General features: G+C 42.1%; 1 protein-coding gene across 3 annotated transcripts in view; it reads left to right on the forward strand.

Moving 5' to 3' along the window:
• The window catches only part of KDM2A (lysine demethylase 2A), a 168,880-nt gene extending 165,732 nt beyond the window's left edge, over nucleotides 1-3,148 (forward strand). For all 3 annotated transcript variants that reach the window (XM_089683714.1, XM_089683711.1, XM_089683712.1), the window contains one exon: nucleotides 991-3,148. In XM_089683714.1, the coding sequence (XP_089539840.1) occupies nucleotides 991-1,172 (182 nt within the window). In that variant the 3' untranslated portion in view covers nucleotides 1,173-3,148. The remainder of the gene's footprint in view (nucleotides 1-990) is intronic.
• Nucleotides 3,149-16,580: the final 13,432 nt, after the last annotated feature.

The following is a 16,580-nucleotide window of genomic DNA, read 5'->3' on the forward strand; positions in this document are numbered from 1 at the left end:
TTTTCGGGTAGGGGACACGTGCGAGCCCATCCTGCGCCACCATCCGCGGCTGTCAATCACCGGGTCCTGGCCAGTGATTTCTGACGATCTCCAACGGGGAGGGGAACTGTTTTGTTTACTAACAGTTCTCCTCCCTGTCAGCTCGGGCACACTGCTTTGGATGTACACAGCCATCCACAGCAGTGTGCTTACAGTGAAGCACAGTGACACGGCCCCCTATGTAAAACACTCCCTGTGCACAGTTAACCCTTTGATTGCCCCTCATGTTAACCCCTTCCTGCCCAGTGCCATTAGTACAATGTCATTGTTTTTTTTTGTTTGTTGTGGGTTTTTTTTTTTAGCACTGATCACTGTATTTGTGTCACTGGGGATGTCGGCGATACCAAGTCATTTCCTCCAGTTTCAGAATGCCTGCAGCGGTCCCGCTATAAGTCGCTGATCGCCGCGATTACTAGTAAAAATGAAAATTAAAAAAAAAAAATTCCAGTATTTATACTGCAAATTGTAAATGGTAAAACTTTCACATAAACCAATTAATTTACACGTATTGGGATTTTGTTTTAGCAAAGACATGGAGCAGAATACATTTTGGCCTAAATTTATGACGAAGTACGATTTTTGATTTTTTTTTTTTTTTTTTTTTACACTGCACATGTTAAATAGCAAAAAGTCAAAAATATTGTTTTTTTTACTCAAAATTGTATTTTTTTTTTTTATAGTGCTAAAAATAAAAAACGCACAGGTGATCAAATACCACTCAAAGAAAGCTCAATTTGTGGGGGAAAAAAAGATGTAAACTTCATTTGGGTGCAGCGTTGCATGACCGCGCAGTTGTCAGTTAAAGCCTGGTCAGGAAGAGGTTGGGGGAAGGGGGGGGGGGAATCCTCTGGAGGGCAAGTGGATAAAGATGGAGGGGTGATTTGTTGAGAAGCAAACAAATCCAACCTTTGAGTTAGACTCTCTAAAATGAATGCTGTTTTTCTTTGCCAGGTTGCAAAGGGGTCACAGACGAGTCTCTGCTCTACCTTCGGCGAGCCTCCAGTTTGACACTCATCGACCTGCGTGGCTGCAAACAAGTGTCTCGAAAAGCATGTGAGGGGTTTATATCGGACCTGTCCGTGAGCACCTTGTACTGTCTGTCAGATGACAAGCTCATCCAAAGGATCACCTAGAACATAAGGGGCATCCACTGCAGGTGCGGTGTTGGAAGAGGCCACGTTGCTGGGGGACGCACATTGTCAATCACTCCTCCTCCTCGTTGGCTCTCTCTGGCTCCCTTGCCTCCCTCGTCTGACACAAACAAGGAGCAATAATTGGCGTCTGTACATCCTGCCCCGTCTCAGTTCCGTGAGGGGCAGTCACCTGGTGCAAGAAAGTGGGCTAAATCTGAAACGGGTATTTAAACAGCTTTGGCGGGCCCTGGTGCTCATGGGTACCTTTCAGGGCTGAAACATTGAAACCTCTTAAGACTGGATCTCCATAGTCACAGAGCAAAGAACTTTTTTTTTTTTTATTTTAAAGATTGATTGATTTTGGCTCCTATTTTTCCAGATCCATCTCTCCTCCAGGCAGGTAAATGGAGAGTATGAGTGAGCAGGCAGCTCAAATAGGTTTTTTTTTTTTTTTTTTTTTTTTTCCTTTATATTTGAAATGCCACATCCATTTATTTTTTTTTGTCTTACTCTGTTCATCATTAAGTGTGTGTGTGTGCATGTGTGTGTGTTAGTTAAAGAGCACCTGTCATTTAGTATTTAAACGTAATGCTGTAAAGGTAGAAGGTAGTGGAGGCAAAACGTGGTGTACATTCTTCATATTAAGGTTTTAGTAGATGTATAAAGTGATACTATGCTTGGGTCTGAGTTCAGTTTTGTCCTCTTGTTTACGAAAGCACTAAGAAAACTGGTGAGGAAGCATTATTCTGAAGAATTTATGTGGGGAGCCGAAGCTGCAGAAAATTATGTTTGTACGCTGGTTTTAGATTTTGTTTCATGCACCGGTTTCTTTACTGTAGCTTGTGCGTTCTCCACGTTGGCTCTTCCAAATATGATTTTGTTAACCCGATTATCCTGAAAACTTGTTTAGCTTTTCTTTGTATTATTTAACTCTTCAGGATACTGGTAAGAGAACAAGGTACAAAAGCCAAATTAGTTTAACCAGAAGGTCAGCTCTCTTCCTTTCATCTGTTTATTTGTAAGACCAAGTGGCCAGAATCCAGATTAAATCTGCTAAATACACATTAGGTGCATCAAAACAAAAGGTGATTAAAGTCTTAGTTTTTTTTTTTTTGGTGGCCACATCCTGAGTAGAGAAACCTGTCCCCTTCCAGCATGTTATAGAGAGACCCTTGTTTTGTGTGTGATGGGAGAGCTCTAGCTCTGACTCAGCAGGGGATGTGTCGGCCCTCTTCGGAGAAATCACTGCTTCTCCACAGAGAACAAGTGTCTTTCTCTACAATACGCGGGCAGGTGCAAACTTTTCTCTACTCAGGAGGTGGCTGCTTTTGTTTTAATACACCTGCAATTCATTTAGCTGATTTAAAAAAATCAGTTGGGCTTTAAACATACCTATAAAATGGGGCTAATCAGTTCCAGGATACACAAAAAAACCTTTATTATTTATTAGACAAGGTCAAAGCCTTCCTTTCCCACCTTCCTTCACAGCATATATGGTCTTTTACAAAACGGCAGGGGTCCTTTAAGGTTGATCTCTCTGGGCGTTTGGAGCAGAGTGTGTGCATGAACGAGAGGGGCGGGCAGCTTCCTGATAAATAGTAAGAGTTAATATTATATTTTTTTGAATTTTAACTTAAGTTGGATTTGTTGCTTTTTTTTTTTTTTTTCTTTTCGTCTGTTGTGCCCGACCCCTCTCCTCAGTGAAAATGTCGGTGCAGAAGAGCACCCACCAATGCATTAGTTCCTCCCACACTGGGCAGCCATCTTTGCATATAGACAAAAAGTTCTATAAATATATACTGAAGGCCACTACTGCACACATAGGAGGCATGTGTGTGCACTGCGGCCAGTTCCTTTCCCTGGCCCATGACTAGATTGTATAAAAAGAGGCTGGATAATATTTTTCTCTGCGGGGGCGCTCTCGCTTTCCCTTTGTTTCTTTTTGCAATAAAAACAAAAAAGTTTATGATACAAAACCCGTTTGTGTGTTTTTTTTTAATCCAATTTTATGGTGTTCCCTCAAGAGTTGGTTCTGGCCAGCTCAGTGGATTGCTTCAAAAAAGTCCTGGATTCTTTCTTGGATACACAGAATATAACTGGATACTAACATTTATAGGTAAAGTTGGTCCAGGGAATATCCGATTGCCCCTCGGGGGATCAGGAAGGAATTTTTTTCCCAGCAGGAGCAAATTGGATCATGCTTTGCTGGGGGTTTTTTGTGCCTTCCTCTGGATCAACTGTGGGTATAGGATTATAACTTTTTTTTTTTTAATGGTTGAACTGGATGGACTTTTGTCTTTTTTCAGCCAGACTAACTATGTAACTATGTATAATATTTAAAAATGTGATTATCCTATAGGTTATTGTTTTGGTCTTGTAAGTAGAGTGCTGAGAGTTCCTGTCTTCACTAGAAGTCTACCTGTTTCTTGAATAGCTAATTCAGAATATTGTGTTTATTATGAGGTGGTTATTAGTAATGTGGTTCAGGTAGTATTTACTCTAGTTTATATCACAGCATAACACTGTAGTTACTCCAAAGTCACATAGCCATGTATTATGGTGCTAAATGGACTTCACAAACATGCAGAGTGTTTGTACAATCCCAAATAAATCAAGTGGCCACTTGGACAGCAAGTCCCACTGTCATTGACATTTTGTCACAAGGTTCATCATGTGAGTGTTGCAGCCTGGGTGTTGCAAAAACATACTCAAATCCAAGGCTTTGCTCAAGGCTTGGTCCTTTCATCACACACGGACAACCCGGGTGCCAGCTACCACAGCCCGTCTCCACTCTTCGACAAAAATATAACAGATATTAGCTGCACACCAGAACTTAGCTCTTGTGTCTGTGTTTGTCAAAGACTGCATGAATCATGTCTCCATCCAAAAATTAGCCTTCCTTGATGTGTTTCACCACTGCAGGCTAATGCAGGCCATACACGAGTCGAATTCCGAACTAATGTTCTTTAGAAAATCTGAGTTTTCATGTATTCTGTAATCCGATGGTGCCACCATTGATTTTGAAATTCAACCAACTAAGCCTTCAATTTCACCTCATGTTGCTACAGAAGAAAAGAATTTTCATGGCCAAGAATTTTCTTTTCTTTCCAGGTCACAGCTCACGCTGCTTTTCTTTTCGATTACATTTCTCGCACGATTCTCCCATTATTGATTTAGAAATGTATTTGTTTTTCAAAAAATTTCCAACATGCCCGATCTAGATGGCTGCTTGAAAATTGGCTGTTGCTGTGGCCCACTAATGATGTGAAATTTGAATGAAAAATCTTAGAAAAAATTTTCGAAAGAAAGTTCTTTCGGAATTCGACCCATGTATGGCTGGCTTTACTCACAAGGATGGTGAAACGCATCAAGGAAGGTTGCAGTCATACATTCATATGCCTGTGTACGTTATGGCATCTTCCTATAGCTCTCTGCATGTTGTTGGTTGTGCATTGTGCAAGCTGTGGTAACAGCCTCCGTATTTTTGAGACGAAAAAGCTCACTCAGGTTACTTTGAAGTGTATTTAAAAGAGAAATATGGGTTTAGTTTTTCTCCCCCAGTTATACTTGCCTAGGTGAATTGAGCATTGGTTCGATGCTGCATCTGTCCCACGCCGGCCCCAAGTGTGAGAACTCAGCGATCACATGACCACTGATTTCTGAGTTCTCACAAACAAAGCAGAGAGTGGTGACTGTCAGTCACTGCTGGCTGCTCTACCCAACCCCCAGTGCTTACTGTAGTGCTAGAGGGAGCGGCTGGCTCAGGCTCTCAGCGCTGCACTGAGAGCCTGAGCCAGGTGTCGCTCCAGACTCTTGGGTGGATCCCAACTTTAGTCAGGATCTTACCCCAGCCTGGACTATCTGAGTGACATCAGCAGACTTCAGTCCGCTGAAAACAGGTCACAGGAGTGCAGAACGAACTGCACTCCTGTGATCCACAGGAAAAGTACAGCCAAAAGAGCTTTTGCCTGTACTTTTCCTTTTAACCCCAAAAACACAAATATAATATCATACAGTGCAGGACATAGACTGAATGTTCATAGCCCCTGGGTTGTAGACTAGTACGTTCATGTGGTTGGACGCTCGCAAGCTTTTGAGGACATTTCTCCGTGTCTTTTATAACCCTACCCCACTCGGTGAGTCCTTAGTTTTTTGCTAGTGTTATAAAGTGATAGACCACTTCTCCCCTTGAGAGAAATCACTTAGCTTAGCTAGTTTATTTTCTCAGATTCTTCAATCAACTCTTCAGTGTCTTATAACAATAGAAGCAGTGCATCCATCTGTAAACTTTTGGGAACTGTGTCCAGATCCCTCAACATAGTGATGGCCTCTAATGTTGCTTCAGGAACTGAAATATACACGGGTGCTCACTTGTGCACTTTGTGCAACGCAAGTGGTTAGCTGCAGGGTGCCATACAGGTACAGGACTGTGGTCCATCCAGAACCCAGACCCTGAAGACCCCTTCGTGAGTATGCCCAATCTCCATCTCACCATGAGCACAAAGAGAACTGCTAAATCAAAAAAGACATTCCCCGTTTATTAAACAAATACAATAGGCTATTTGAAATGATTGGGTCAAACTATTTTCACCCCTCCAAAAATCATTGCTTAGCTCTATCCAGTGGAAAAAGAGTTCACAAAAAGATTGTAAGCTCCAAGGAGCAGGGCCCTCCTATCCCTCTTGTATTGAACTGTATTGTTGCTGTATTGTCTCCCTTTATATTGTAAAGCGCTGAGCAAACTGTTGGCTCTATATAAATCCTGTATGATAATAACAAAAAAAAGTGGTCTGTTGTGGTAGTAGACCCTGCCATCTCCATCTTAACTGTCTTACTGTTCCAATTGAAGACGTTACTTCATTCAAATATTCTGCAGATGGGAAGCTTGAGCCGGTGTTAAAAGCTCTCTTTGCACTTTTAGGCCTGGCTCTTCAACCAGCTATTGCTGCAGTTTTTCTGCCAAACTGCAGCTATCTGGACTATACCAATGAACAATCAACATGATTCTGTATTCCAGGTGCATACTTTAATTGAGCAATTACAGAGATTGTCTGCCCTGCTCTTTTGTGTGAATGTCCTAGAACAAGTAAATGACACAAATCTCCAGAATGGCTCTGATTTCCATTCACATGCACAGAATCTTGTGGCTCAAAGACTGGTTGGCTGAAGCTGCCTGTAAAAGACTTCTAACACGTATGCTCTTTAACCGCCTCCCGCTCGCCATATAAGGAAATGATGGGAGGGCGGTGGTTCTCGTTCTAGGAGGATGTCATATGATGTCCTCCCTTCAAGGGCTTCTACCGCCTCAAAACAGAGTATCTCAACACTACCCAGGCTTCAGCTGCAATACAGAATTCAGCTTTTCCTTCAATGCAAGAGTTGGCCCACTTCTAAAAACTGAGTCATCTGTTATTTTGCCTATTTCTGGATCACAGATGTCCCAGACCTGTGGTTTCAAAGGGGTACAAAATAGATAATTCTACCCCCACACTGCATTTCCCTCTCAAATCAGCCAAAATCTGACGGACAGTCAGATTTGCAGAATGTCCTGAGCCATCTCTTGTCCCAGGGAGTAGTACTAGTGCCGCTGGAAAAATTCTATTTAAACCTGTTCACTGTGCCAAATTCTAGCGGGGATATTCATCCTATCCTGGACCTAAAATCCTTAAAACAAGTATCGTCAAATTCCAAAACATTTTATGAAGTCCACAAGGTCAGTTATCGCCTCTCTGACACAAGGGGGACACTTGGCATACATTGACATCCAAGATGCTTAACTGCCTATTCCCATTCATTCACCTCCTCCGTGCTCTCTATGCTTTGCAATAGAAGACAAACACTTCCCGTTTGTCCTACTGCCTATTCACTCCTCTAAGCGTATTCACAAAGGTCCTTGCGCCTCTTCTTGCTCATCCAAGAACTCAGGGCATCCAGGTCACAGGTTTTCAAGATTAGCTTCCTCAGAAGGACTTGTCTCTTCTTCAGCTATCTGCCAAAGGACGGTTCATATGCTTCAGGCCATCATTGAGTAATGTACACAATGCTCTCCAGTTTGCCATTTGCATAGAATACAATTTGGCTTTATTCTGGACACAGCCCCAGCAAGTCTTTCTTCCAGAAAGCAAAGTCCTCTAAGATCTCATGTTTGGACCTTAAGATCAAAAATACTTCCCTCAGTGTTCTCTGAGAGTTCTAGGCCTCTTGGAAGCCTCATCCAAAGCTTCCATTTCACTCAATTTGCTGCAAGGCCTCATCTTGTTGGCCTTGGAACAAGCACATTCCTTTTGACCTCCCTATGTGTCTCTCCAACCAAGCAAAGAACTCCCTAGTTTAGTGTATTTCCAGTCCACCCTTGACAATGGGAAACTAATTTTCCACACCCATGGAAATCTCGCACAGTTCAGGGAACATGACCCAAGAAAGCCGAGCTGCCTAGCAACATCCTGGAGCTCAGAGCAACAAATCTAACCCTTAATCACTGGATCAACCACCAAGGAGGTACCAGGAGTCAGGCAGCCTTAATGGAAGCAAGTCTGATCATCTCATGGGTGGAAAAACACTGTCCAGCCCTCTCTGCTGTATACATCCCAAGAGTGAACAATTGCAATGTGAATTACCTCAGCCGTCACCTCCTGGACCAAATGGAATGGGCCCTTTATCCTGAATTGTTCAACCTCCTATGTAAGAAATGGGGAACTCCAGATGTGGACATCCTGGCCTCCAAGTAAAATAAGTTACCCCTGTGTGTAGCCAGGACCATGAATACTCTTAAGCTGACATCAAATGCTCTTATTCCCTGGACCCTGTCCCAGTAAAATTATGCCTTTCCTCCAGTGAAAATTCTACCTTGTCTGCTCTGCCAAAAAGAGAAAAAGAATTAACTGGCTAAGAGAGAAAACTAGTGAGGGGGGAAAAAAAAGAAAAAACTTACACCAAACTGGACCAGGATAACCTGATACATGAACATACTCAAGACTTCTAGATGATTGCTGGTCTCTTGCAAACAGGCCAGAAGGCCAATTTCAGAAAAATGTATTCTCAAACTTTGAAATTCTGCAGCTGCAAATATATGTGTAAGCCACGTCATGGCACCGCAGTGTACTGCAGTCCTAATTCTATAAATTGTTCCATGTGCTCCTTGCTACAAAGCCAGTTATAAGTTGGGTTGGTTGCCATTTGTTTGTATTGTTGGTGAATTGGCATGGGGACACACTGGATACCTTTGCTGCTATTGTGCTGTTGCTGGGTGTCCAGTGTGTTTCTATACCTTTTAAAGGAGGGATGGGCTCCCTCCAGGCATACCTGCCCTTAATCTATCCATTATTTTATATACTATATTGCCAAAAGTATTGGGACGCCTGCCTTTACACGCACATGAACTTTATTGGCATCCCAGTCTTAGTCCGTAGATTTCGATATTGAGTTGACCCACCCTTTGCAGCTATAACAGCTTCAACTCTTCTGGGAAGGCCATCCACAAGGCTTAGGAGGGTGTCTATGGGAAGGTTTGGCCATTCTTCCAGAACCGCATTTGTGAGGTCAGACACTGATGTCGGAGGAGAAGGCCTGGCTCGTAGTCTCTGCTCGAATTCATGCCAAAGGTGTTCTATCGGTTTCAGGTCAGGACTGTGTGCAGGCTTTATGGACCTTGCTTTGTGCACTGGTGTGCAGTCATGTTGGAACAGGAAGGGGCCATCCCAAAACTTTCCCACAAAGTTGGGAGCATGAAATTGGCCAAAATGTCTTGGTATGCTAATGCCTCAAGAGTTCCCTTCCCTAGAACTAAGGGGCCAAGCCCAACCCCTGAAAAACCACCTCACCCCATAATCCCCTCTCTACCAAACTTTACACTTGGCACAATGCAGTCAGGCAAGTACTGTTACCCTGGCAACCACCAAACGCAGACACGTCCATCGGATTGTCAGACAGAAAAGCATAATTTGTCACTCCAGAGAACACGTGTCCACCGCTGTAGAGTCCAGTGGTGGCTTGCTTTACACCAGGGCATCCAACTCTTTGCATAGTGCTTGGTGATGTAAGGCTTGGATGCAGCTGCTCGGCCATGGAAACCTATTCCATGAAGCTCTCTACGCACTGTTGTGCTAATCTGAAGGCCACACAAAGTTTGGAGGTCTTTAGCTATTGATTCTGCAGACAGTTGGCGACTTATGCGCACTGCGCTTCAGCATGCGCTGACCTCGTTCCGTCATTTTATGTGACCTACCACTTCATGGCTGAGTTGCTGTTGTTCCCAGTTACTTTAACTTTGTTATAATCACACTGACAGTTGACTGTGGAATATTTAGTAACAAGGAAATGTCACGGATGGACTTATTGCACAGGTGCAACCTATCTCGGTACCAAGCTTGAATTCATTGAGCTCCTGAGAGCGACCCATTCTTTCATAAATGTTTGTAGAAGCAGTCTGCATGCCTAGGGGCTTGGTTTTATACACTTGTGGCCATGAAGGTGATTGGAACACCTGAATCCAATACTTTTGGCAATATAGTGTATATGTACTCATACTTTGGAGACTCTCAAAATTTATAGCGTTAGGACTGCCGTACACTGGGGCGCCATGACGTAGCCTCGGCAGCTTATGCATATACAGTTGTGCTCAAAATAATAGCAATGTGTTGAAAAAAGCTCAAAATCCTAATAACTTTTATTTCCATACACACAAATGCATTGGGAACACTACACATTCTATTCCAAATCAAAACATGAAGAAAAATATATCAAATTTGTGTTCCTCTAAAAAAATTGAAGAAAAGTGAATATTAGACTGTTCAAAAAAAAGCAGTGTTTGTATTCTTCTTTACAAACTCAAACATTCACTATATAAACTGAAAAATGATTGAAGATTTTGCGTTCCTTTTAATCAATTAATATTTAGTTGTATAAGCACTGTTTCTGAGAACTGCCGTACATTTGTGTTGCATGGAGTCAACCAACTTCTGGCACCTGTGAACAGGTATTCCAGCCCAGGATGATTGGACTACATTCCATAGTTCTTCTCTATTTCTTGGTTTTGCCTCAGAAACTGCATTTTTGATGTCACCCGAAAAGTTTTTCTATTGGATTAAGATCCGGGATTGGGCTGGCCACTCTATAACATATAACATCCCTTGTTGGTCTGGAACCAAGATGTTGCACGTTTATTGGTGTATTTGGGGTCGTTGTCTTGTTGGAACACCCATTTCAAGGGCATTTCCTCTTCAGCATAAGGCAGCATGATATTTTCAAAATAGATAGTGCCGCGCTCCCATGTACCAATATGTATATCTTATACTTTCAAAGTGCTAATGAATAGCTTTCAAGATACTGCATGTATCAAACAATTATTACTAGTGACTCAAAACATCATTGTGAATATTAATCTTCATGCAAGTGACATTAATAACTGATAATCCTAAGGTGATAGTGCCTATTAAAGTACAGTGATATACAAATCAGAAATACTCCTCTATTCTACTGTGATCCTTATATTTATATTGTGCAAACACATATATATTATGTGCACGTGCTTATGATATATTCAATAAAAAAAAAAAAAAAAAAAAAAAAAAAAGTCTTTCAAAATAAATGTGCAGGTGGATTCTTGGTTCCCTCTCGCCGAGTGCTTAATGGTCTCCCTATGTGCTCACCTCTATATTTGCCTGAATAAATCCAGGCAAATACACTTTTTATCCTTCCAGGATAGATGGGATGGAATGATGCTCTTGAATTATCTCAGAAGGTGGATGTGGATTTATATTTGTTCTCCTGTAGCTGCTCATGAGTGGGTATACTGACCATCTCTCTGAGGATCTCCCAATTCCCCTCCTGGAAAACAGTAAAACAGTAGAATAGAGGAGTATTTCTGATTTGTATATCACTGTACTTTAATAGGCACTATCACCTTAGGATTATCAGTTATTAATGTCACTTGCATGAAGATTAATATTCACAATGATGTTTTGAGTCACTAGTAATAATTGTTTGATACATGCAGTATCTTGAAAGCTATTCATTAGCACTTTGAAAGTATAAGATATACATATTGGTACATGGGAGCGCGGCACTATCTATTTTGAAAATATTATATATACACTAGCATATGAGTCAGTGCAAGTGCCAGCGAACCTCACGTGAGAAATAAGGACATCTAAAGTCACATATTGAACACCTCATTTCATAATAGCTCACAAGCATTCACCATTTATAAGGCAGCATGACCTCTTCAAGTATTCTGATGTATTCAAACTGATCCATGATCCCTGGTATGCGATAAATAGGCCCAACATCGTAGTATAAGAAACATCCCCATATCATGATGCTTGCGCAACCATGCTTCACTGTCTTCACAGTGTACTGTGGCTTGAATTCAGTGTTTGGGGGTCGTCTGACAAACTGTCTCCGGCCACTAGACCCAAAAAGAACAATCTTACTTTCATCAGTCCACAAAATGTTGCGCCATTTCTCTTTAGGCCAGTCAATGTGCTCTTTGGCAAATTGTAACCTCTTCAGCACGTCTTTTTTTTTTTTAACAGAGGGACTTTGCAGGGGCTTCTTGCAGATAGCTTAGCTTCACATAGGTGTCTTCTAATTGTAACAGTACTCACAGGTAACTTTAGACCTTCTTTGATCTTCCTGGAGCTGATTGTCGGCTCAGTCCTTTCCATTTTGGCTATTCTATCCATTCGAATGGTAGTTTTTCACTTTCTTCCACTTCTTTCAGGTTTTGGTTGCCATTTGAAAGCATTTGCGATCATTTTAGCTGAGCAACCTATCATTTTCTGCACTTCTTTATATGTTTTCCCCTCTCCAATCAACTTTTTAATCAAGGTACGCTGTTCTTCTGAACAATGTCAGGAACGACCCATTTTCCTCAGAATTTCAGAGAAAAATGCACTGTAACCTGCATGTACAACATTTGCTGCCTTCCTTCCTTCCTTAAATAAGGGCAATAATTGCCACCTGTTTTTCAAAGAATGAATGACCTCACTAATAACTCCACACTGCTATTATTATGAACATGCCCCTTTCAATTAGTGATTCAATTACACAGAATCAGCAGCATGCATGTCATGACTGTTGGGTCTGTTGGATTTCTATTACTCTACTACACCTGCTAGTAAATTATTTGCCGTGTAGAAATATAATTTCTACCAAAAACAGTGATCAGGTTAGTGATGTCTGACTGCTATTATTTTGAACACAACTGTACAGTATTTGCAAATGTGTGCAAGCTAAACCCCTTGTTTTAACATGAACTGTTAGGGTTAATTTGGTTTGTTGCAGGCTTGCTGGTAAGTGAGCTGGGAATTTTAGTTTAACAGGTCCTTCCTAACCCTGTCAGCCAGTGCGCAGTGCAGACTCTGTAGAGATTTAAAATTAATTTTCAACATTCAGAAGCCATAACTGGAACTGTCTCACCCATAAGACTACCTGGGACTGTCTTTGGATACAGCACTGATCAGGGTCTTTCTGCCCTGGGACAAACTACTGTACCTCTGCTCACAAGTCCAAGGGTTGGCCCTTGATAAATGTCTGCATGATGATATTGGACCTGATGGCAACCTCCTTCGAGGCAGCGTTGTACACCTAGTTTCACTCAAGACCATTCTGGCAGCAGGAGACAAGACAGACTTTGTATTTGGACCAACCCATGAGTCTAATTCACAAAGCTATACTTTCCCTGTCATAGCAAATTCCCAACATGGAACTGGAGACAGGGAATTGCTTTCTCCGAAGTTGTGGAAAGTTGTTACCATGGATGCCAGCCTATTGAGTTGTGGAGGAGTCCTAGATTTTGCCTTCAGCGTAAGGGACTTTAATGTCAGAAGAAGCTAGAATTCCCATCAACATCCTGGAACTCAGAGCAATTTGGTTGTCCCGTCAACCCTAGGCCTTGCAATTTCAACATCCCTCAATCAGAATCTAGTTAGACAATATCACAACAGTGGCCTACATAAACCATCAAGGAGGCACAAAAAGTCATGCTGCTCAAAAAGAAGTGGACTTGATTCTCACTTGGGCAGAGATGCACATTCCAGCCTTGTCTGCCATCCACATCCCTAGCGTGAAAAATGGCAGGCAGATTTTCTCAGCCATCAGCACCTGGATCTGGGAAAATGTGCTCTCCACCCAGGGCTGTTCCAAACCCTTTTTAACAGCACAGGCGGGGGACTCTGGAATTGGATCTTCTGGCATCTAAATCTGATAACCTGCTAAAGTCCCTTGATATACTCTGGCTGTGAGATTGGGCTGCCATTGCCCTTTGGTCTACTCCAGTGGTCCACGTAAGCCGAAAACTGGGATGTCTGTACATACATTGTGGCTTCTTTGGGCATTGCATGCTGCATCTGGGTTGCTCCTGAATTTGTGGTAAGAGGACTTATTGTTATACTGTTGTTTTTTTCTTCTTTTTTGTCTTTATATTATTTAATGTTTTAAATATGTATGTATTGAATGAGAACAATAATAATGTGTGTTCATTCTAGATCCCTCCATACTATATAATACTCCAGAGAGTAGCAGATAGGGGGTGGTAAACCATAAAATAACATTTACGTGATTGTTCATAGTTTTTGTTTTTTTTTTGTGTAGATTTTAAAAATGTTTAAATAAGCTTTGCAATACTTGTTATTCAAAAAGATCTGTGTATGGTTTATTGTGGTACCTTACAAATCCCTTATTTGACTTTGGCCCTTTGTAACAAACTGGATATCTTTATGAGCAGGGAACCTCAGGCCTTAGCAGTAGGTGCTCTGGTGATTTTGTGGGATCTGTTCAACCCAATCTATGCTTTTCACCCTCCACAGCTCCTCCCTTGTCTGCTATGCAGGATCAAGATGGAAAGCATTCTGGTGAGTCTCTTTGCAACAAATTGGCCCAAGAGGACACAGTACGTGGGAATACGCAGACTCCCTGTGGGCCCTTCCAGATCATCCGGATCTTCTGTTCCAAGTGCTTATTGGATTTTATCATCCCTACCCTCCTGAATGCTAGCGAGGTGACTTCTTGCAAAGTCAGCCATCACACTAGAAAGACATGCATGCTGCAAGGTGAGGAAATTCCATCCTAGGTGTAACGGAACCGACCCAGACTGCGCCTTGAGTACTTCCGTTAGAATACCGCTTCCCCGTCCGAACACCGACAACAGACACCACAGCCGACCATACAAGACTAGATGACACCAGTCTGTCTGAACATGGAACTTCTTATTGTAAACTCAAATGAGCTTTTTATACAATACACACTGAGACTGATCACATGATCATATGCAAATGCAGATATATACAGAAATAGACCTAACACTCTAAACAGTAAGTGAATTAGGTTAGCTAGCTGGGTGACCGAAACAAAAGGTGAATGGGAATTCACACCTAGACAATGGTTGGATGAATTAGGATCTTACTACAGAGCAGACGGTCCAGCTCCTACACTGGAGTAGATGAGAGGCCGGCGTGATCAGCTCTTTCAATTCACATGTCTAGTTCAGAATCAACAACCAGGAATATTCTTCATGTGGCTGATAAATATTACTGTCTTATCTGAAGCAATTCCAACCGCATTCTCAGTGTCCATTAGTCCCCCTAAGAGACACAGGGTGACTTGCACATAAAAGGGATATGGGGAGCTGGGTTCCATGGGCCCCCCACCCAAAGTGACTCCCGTCACACTAGGTAGTACTCTGTTGAACACAACCTACCCTTTCTTTACTCTAGTCTGGACCAGAATCTGGCCTTGAATACCATTAGGGGGCAAAAGTCAGCCCTGGCTGTTCTGTTTCAGGGACCTTTAGCCTCTGGCTCCTTAGTTAAAGCCTTTGTTCATAGAATAACTTGCATTTCTTCCCATAATCCCATTCTTCCCTGAGATCTTAATCTAGTGTTCTTGACTGCATAAGCGGTCTTTTGAACTTTTAAGGATATTCCCATCTGTCTTTACTCTCAAGGTGGCCTTTCTTGTGACTATCCTATAAGGGACTATTTATGATGTTGCACAAGGACAGAGCCTATGGCCTCCTTTCTCCTGATGATGGTCTCTGTTTTCCACTTTAATCAGGATGTTGTCCTTTTTCTGCTTTATGTCCTGTTTAAAACCATCCAAAGGACATTTCTGTTCACTGCCATGACGCGGAACACACTCAAGAGTTTACCTCTTAGCCACTGCATCTTTTAGGCTATTGGATTCTTTTGTTGTGCTTCCTAAGGATTCCCCTTCCATGGGTTTCCCTGCATAGAGCCTATGATTTGAAAGATAGGGTTCCTCTTTTCCATCAGCTCCATTAGTGCTTTGTGGGGTTTTTTTTAGCATCAGGCATCTGGGTTTCAGATTTCCAAGGTTGCCATCTGGTATTCTATTCACACATTTAGGATGTTCTAGGTGAATGTTCAGGCCTCCTCTGCCAGATTTAGGCATACAGTGCTGCAAGCGGCTCTGGGTTCTGAGTTCTTCACCTGTCATGTGGGCCTGTTGGCATTGTTGCTGTGTTCCCCACCTAGTAGTTGGACTGCTTTTGGAATTCTCATGGTTATGATTAAGATCCTGTGTCCTGTACTGCACGATTAAGAAAATTGGATTTTTGACTTAATATAGAAGTTTGCGCGCCTTTTTTATCTTACATTTTATTCGTAATTCCTTATATTTAGAGGATTTTTGACAGTGGAGTCTGGGAAGCACTTAGGGGGGTTAAGGGGAAAAACTTTAAATGGCATAGATTTCCAGCGAATACTAATCTGTCCAGGACTGGCTTGCCTAGCAAATTCAGCCCAAGCTGATTTGATGCTTAAAGTGTTTGTAAACCTCAGACATGAAAAATGAACAAATCATATCCCTCCTATAGTGTGTATGTGTCTCAATTAGGCGCACAAAGTCATTTCTGTCTTCTGCCTCCTTCCTCTGCTATCTGCATGAGTCACTTCTGTCAAGTTTTCCTGACACCAAGAGAAAAATGGTGTTAGGGGAGGACCTCCAGCAGATTGACAGCCTCAGCTCTGCTCCTGTGTGCTGTGTGGAAGAGGGGCTGTGCCCCTTCCCTCCAATCAACTGTCCTCATTGATATAACTTCAGCTCCCCGTTCCCTGCTTTTCAGAGCTGAGAGACCCTCTGTAAATTCAGAACTTTGAAGGTATATAGAGAAGACTGTCCTCAGGTGATACACAGAAATTAAACAAATCCTCCTACATACGTTGTACCAGTTTATCTGCAGTCACTTCACGGAGTATATGTAAGGGTTTGCAACCACAAGTGCAAGCATCTACAATCAGAGATTATCCCAATTTAATCTGTATGGAAGGTGTGCCAAGAAAAAGCTTTTGCTGTATAAAACATAGGGAAGGACCAGGCCTTTTGCAGTAAAGTGCTGTGCACAGATGAGTTGAAGATTGTTATTGTGGTTAAATAAATCTAAGTACAGTG

The sequence above is a fragment of the Staurois parvus genome, unplaced genomic scaffold, assembly GCF_062004578.1.
Source record: "Staurois parvus isolate SC_StPar_1 unplaced genomic scaffold, SC_StPar_1.0 ptg000320l, whole genome shotgun sequence".
Lineage (NCBI taxonomy): Eukaryota > Metazoa > Chordata > Amphibia > Anura > Ranidae > Staurois > Staurois parvus.